The following is a 6,000-nucleotide window of genomic DNA, read 5'->3' on the forward strand; positions in this document are numbered from 1 at the left end:
CAATCGCCATGGATCTTCCTCGAAAGAAATCTTAAGGAAGACCTGAATTAATGGATGCTACAGAAAGTTAACATGATTCAAAGGTATGGCCTAGGTGACGTTGTCCATGATAGAAGGACCTACAGCCTGAGGACGAGAGCTGGCCCCAACAGTTTACAAAGACGATAAGTTGGGATGAAGCCAGGAAGAAGATTAAAAATGTAAGAAATTTCGCTTCTCATTCATCCATTCGATCCATTGAATGATACTTTATTTTTGTTGTCCTTGCATAATTCCTTATTATATAGTAGTAAACATATTATTTTTATGGTTTATATGTCAGTTATTGGATTATTCACCCAACGGACAATGTTTAAATGTAAACTACATAATTTCGCAAATGAAGGCAACATCTGTCGAAATTTTACAATATGCATATATTACAACCAACATACTAATGGAATCCTACAACAGTATATACGTTAAGTTAATAAATAATAAAGTAACTACATAACAAACAAGACAACCGTATTATGAGAAGATGGATTATGTATTACTTAACTACGCTATTCAAGTTTGACTAGAATACCATTCTCTGGCCGGTGAATGTGAACGCTTATAAAAATAGTACGAAAAAACTGAGATCTAATCGAGATCATAAATTTCAAAAGTAAAAGGGGTGGTAACTTCTAGGTGTTAATATGATTTTAATGTTAAACAGCGTGGATTTATGACTTATATCATTAGGTACATATGATCTGAGCAAACTAATAATATCAAAGTTATGTAGTGGATTTATCGAGGTAATAAGTATCTAATAATGTTCATATGTCATAATAATTTATGTGTGTGGGTACAATTATAATATTTATTTCTTACAAGTTAAAATTATCGATTTCGTTATATCGAAGACATGGATAAAAAATTCTTCCTTTAGTATACTTTAAAATTTAAAGGAAGATTTTTAGGATTTTTGTCCAATCATCGGGTGGATTAAGTAATCAATTTATACACTGTGTATAGTTCACCATTTTCAGTCATGGGGAGAATAATACATATTACATAGTGAATATCAATTACAACATTTTGAGTGTGTCCACAAACACTTCACAGATACTAATAAAAGAGTTTCTGCTCAATAAAAAACTTCTTTTCATCTCACCAATAGATGTCTCCAGTGAAGTTCTAGGGATTCAAGAACAAAGTTTCGAAATTGGTTCATATATATGGGACTTCCTATATATTAGAATTTAAGTAGTGTGGTTGTCCATAATGGGTAGAATTGGTGAATGTTACACGTGTGTAAAGTGATCACTTAAACCAGTCTATGACGGTCGTTAGCCCCGTAAATGCCCATACTTCCATATTCTTCTTCATCTTTGATGAGATGTCAAAAAATAATATAAATATTAATTCATTTAAATGTGAATATAATCGCAAACCATGCAAATATCAAAAGTTTCATATTCCCATCTAAATAAAAAAATATATCCAGCCATCTTGACATATATTAACAAAACACATCGCGTCTTTTTTATACTTACGTAATTTTTCATATTGAGTCCTTTTTATGAACAAAATAACCCAAGGATGTCACAGTACTTTTTTTGTCAATTATGATCATATTTGCATGTTGTCTGGATTAGATTTTTAATTTCCACAAAATAAAATTAATGAAACATGATACACCTTTATATAGTATGTATGATTTTTATCACAAAATTTTAAGTGAAAATGATTATTTATAAAAAAATGACCATCTGAATATAGTTTTTAGTAGATTTTAAATGCATTTAAAAAAAAAGTTATTCCAAAAATTTAGGTTATTAAGTACTTAGTACAAAGGTTCATAGGCTTGTACGTATATGTATTACCCAAACATTAATAATTGGATGAAAATTATTTATATTCCGTGTACCCTTCGATATAACGTAACGTTAATGAGATATTAATAATAATTACCTGTGTGTGAGAGTTGATAGGTAGGGGTTGGTCCAGGAGTAGCCCTTCCTGCCGGGCGGTGGGGGCGCGGGGCCTCCCCCCGTTCATCTCCCGCCCCCCTCTCCAGCTAACCACCCATCACCGCGACCTTTGTATTCATAATCGCCTGTCGTGCTGACTGACGAATCGATGGTGTCTCTTGTAAATTAACTTGGAAATACCCAACGGTCCTTTTTGGGTATCCTAGATGATGGTCCTTTTAAGGTGCACTCCAATTTTTCGTCCTTTTTAGGTCTTATCTATATTGTTACCTTAAAGGAAAATAAACATCTGTATTTTCAAATTCAGTTTTATTTGACTTTGCAACGAAATTTCCAAGAATAGTAAGTAGAAATTTGGAATCACTCTATATTTATTATACTTTCTATAAGCTTTTGTTTATTCAAGAAACGTTACTTAGATTGTTTTTTGTTTATATGAAAATATTCAACGGTCCTTTTTGAGTATCTTAAATGATGGACCTTTTAAGGTACAATCTTATTTGTCATCCTTATTAGGTCTTATCTCTATTGTTACCTTAAAGGAAAATAAGTATCTGTTTCACAAATCCAGTTGTATTTGTCTTTGCAACGAAAAGTCTGTACAAACGCAACCCGTTTCGTTTTGTTTAATAAATTTTCCAAGGACAGTAGTTAGAAATTTGGAATCACTTTATATTTCTTGTACTTTCTCTACGCTTTCGTTTATAAAAAAAAAAACGTTACTCATATTTTATTTTTTTGTAAGTGTAAATAACTGTTAATTACGTAACTTTTATCTATTACTACTTATTTATTGTGATGTTAGATGAAAAATTATTGTGACAAGCGACAAAACAGGGTTGCGTTTGTTGACCGTTTTTTGTCAGGTAAACAATAATTTTTACCACTTTTACAAAATAGATATATTACATATACATATAATGAACCTTATAAGGTACACTATACAATTAGTCACCATTCCAGGTCTTATCCAAAGAAATCTATTGTTCTCTTAAAGGAAGATATATATAGGTTTTACTTTTTAAATAATCAATTTCCTCTTATTTTTAATATTCTAGGTACTGATCGTACATTTTCCCGATATTTCATACAATATTTAAGGCTTTGTGCAGTCTACGGCCATCGACGATTTTATTGCGCTGCAAACGTTGGTTGTTATTCAAAGTCGTGAATACGCTCTGACTGCGAATTACGTGGGACTCGCTACGCCCCCTTCACGAAACTCCCCTTTCGTAAGACAAAACAAAGACAACAGTTACAAATAGATGACAGTCGAGACACTTGATTTTCAATATCTGAGGGCGAGATTCACTTTTTGGACACATATTTTAAATGTAATTGTTCACATAAACCTTGTCCTGAAATTATCATGAAGAAAATCAATGATTGGTTTATTTGTGACTTTGATTAATTACAGTAAAACCACGATTATCTGGATTTTCAAATATCCATATCGATCAAAATAAATGACGATTTTTGCTGATTTGCGAGAAGAAAATTGCGTCTTGCGTTGTTTACGTACGAGACGCATAACATTTTGGCCGTAGCTTTATGCGTTTTTCTCAACGATATCCTGTTTTGAGAGGCAAGAAGAGTGTAACTCAGGACTACTTGTGTCTTTAAAATATTCTCCATTTGACAGCTTAAAAAAACAGCTGATTTGAAGCGGAAATTAATTATTGAATTTCTAAAAAAAAAAAATATCGAAGCTTTAGTAAAATCTAGACTAATAAAAATGATTAATACTGAATGTACTTAACATTCCATGTCTATTACGATTTTTAAATTTTATCCAGATTTATCCTTATTCGAACTAAATTCAACCCCGATCAGTCCAGATAATTAAGGTTCTATCTCCTGTATGACGTGTTATTAATGTAATAGAACATGTGTGATCAGAATATGACGTTATTAATCGCAAGGTAAGCACGCGATATGTATTAAAGTAATGTCTTATTCGGCGTTAATATCTTCATCGCAAAATAGCTCGATGAACTCGTTTAGAAAGCGATCCTATGATAGTGCCGGGCGTATTCTGTTGCTCCCGCTATTAATCAGCGATATGCGATACCTGACCTGATAACGTAATAATCATTCCCCGCTGCCCGCCTCTTCCCGCCGGAGCGCTATCGGTCGCGATTTGATGGGAAAATATTAAACATGAAATAATCGTCTCAGAGATCTGAATACGAAGATCTTATTACAGTCGGAATCTGACGAATTGTTATGAAACCCGAGGTCCCGGCCTAGTTTCGAGAATAAAATATGGCCGCATTGCGTACTTTGCAATTTAATTAACAAGCGTTTATTCTACATAAATCTATTTTTACTGCTGCTACGGTTTTACAACCTAATTATCTACCGCCACCTTTAAGATTTAGATTCGAACATTTAAAACGATTAGTTCAAAAAATAATAAATTACTTAAAACATTAGAGAAAATACCACAAATATTTTTCAGTACCGAGCTTTGGATTAGGATAAATATATAAAAATCATGTTCACCGTTATGTTGAGATTATTTATAGCCTACATCCGTTTGCTGCCGATAACAGGTACATAAACAGCGTCAATAACTATCACAAACACAATAAGAAATAATATTCACTCTGGCCGAAATGAATATATCGATTTTGTAACATTATTTAGTCAAATCTAGATTGTTCTCTAGAAACCATCGCTAAACGAACCCGGGAAAACGATAGAGCCGACACATTAACATTATAACTACGATGTTTTATATATGATCACGTATAACGAGACCCGCAACTTTGACATTTGGTATTTAACCTCACAAAAATGGTTCAGAGACAAACACCGTTAGAAAAAAGTATTCGCACGTTTTTAAATATACCTAATACTTAGATAATGATGCCTTTATGTTTTTTAAGTAATATACATATGCAATTACCGGGAAAAACTTGGTATTTAGCGCTTTTTCACGAATGTCAGATTTGACATCTGACAGGTTCGGCCTCGTTCGGCTATTTCCGGATTGGTCCGCATGTAGTCGACGTCACGGGAAGGCAGCCTTATCGATTGTCTACTATGGCGTCCGAGGGACGGTGAGGCGTCGCGTCGGTAAAGAAGAATCCTTGTCCAGAAATAGAGATAATAATTTACTGCAGTTGTTCAAGCAATAACAAAACATAAATATTTATAACTTTATTTAAAATATATATATATATATATATATATATATATATATATATATATATATATATATATATATATATATATATATATATATATATATATATATATATGTAAATATATGTTTATATATAAATGAGCTTTAGAGCTGTAAAGTTTGGAGTCATTAAATTTTCTAACACTTCAAACTTTTTCAGTATTTCAGATTTTTTCCCAGTGAAATGGTATAATGAATTTGACTTAATAAAATGTACTGCACACAAATTATAATCTTAATGTAAGATCTGGATACAATTAATAAATTACACCCCACAGAAAAAAGGGAAAAGAATATTGCTTGAAGGAAGAAGGCTTTGGATTATATAATTTGATTAAAATTTTAATTTAATAGAAAGGATCGGAGATTTGAAAAAGTTGAGATGTTGTTTTATTTCTCCCCATATTTTTATTATTTATCATGTCTATTTTTCTAGAGAGGATGTCGAATCTTTAATGTCAGGAAACTTTTGATATCGAATATTTTTTTCAATCTAATAACACTGGTCAGGAATTTGAAAGATGAATACAAGTCACACTATTATCAAAATATGTTTGTTTGTTAAAACCATGTTTATACGAATTTTGAACATATTAACTACACCATATATTATGTTATAGACCCGCGCCATAAACGAGTTTTCACTACATATGTCATAGACAATAAAAAATGGGTTTTAATGAGTCTCTGTCATAAATTTTCTACTGTTATTTACTACGAAAATGATGGTTCATGTAAAAGGGTAGGATTACAGGGGGTGAGTATCCGTTTAAGCATTTTCTTATGAAGCCTTCTGTCATACTGTCAAAATAGTAACACGTGTTTATTTTAAATGTGTATGTATGTATA

General features: G+C 31.9%; 1 protein-coding gene across 4 annotated transcripts in view; it reads right to left on the minus strand.

Moving 5' to 3' along the window:
• Ca-beta (Calcium channel protein beta subunit) overlaps positions 1–4,965 on the minus strand; it is a 215,605-nt gene extending 210,640 nt beyond the window's left edge. For 3 of the 4 annotated variants that reach the window (XR_015838064.1, XM_088265703.1, XM_088265701.1), the window contains exons 1-2: positions 4,873–4,936; positions 1,942–2,231 (exon numbers count right to left, since the gene is read on the minus strand). Coding sequence is in view for 3 of the 4 variants with exons in the window: in XM_088265703.1 (XP_088121829.1) it covers positions 1,942–2,028 (87 nt within the window). In the remaining variant the exon portion in view is untranslated. Of the gene's footprint in view, positions 1–1,941; positions 2,232–4,872 lie in introns of all 4 variants that reach the window. The other variant, XM_088265702.1, reaches the window with a different exon arrangement.
• Positions 4,966–6,000: the final 1,035 nt, after the last annotated feature.

This window comes from Brachycentrus maculatus, unplaced genomic scaffold (genome assembly GCF_059751285.1).
Source record: "Brachycentrus maculatus isolate JH-2025_06_01 unplaced genomic scaffold, ASM5975128v1 h1tg000257l, whole genome shotgun sequence".
Taxonomy (NCBI): Eukaryota; Metazoa; Arthropoda; class Insecta; order Trichoptera; family Brachycentridae; genus Brachycentrus; species Brachycentrus maculatus.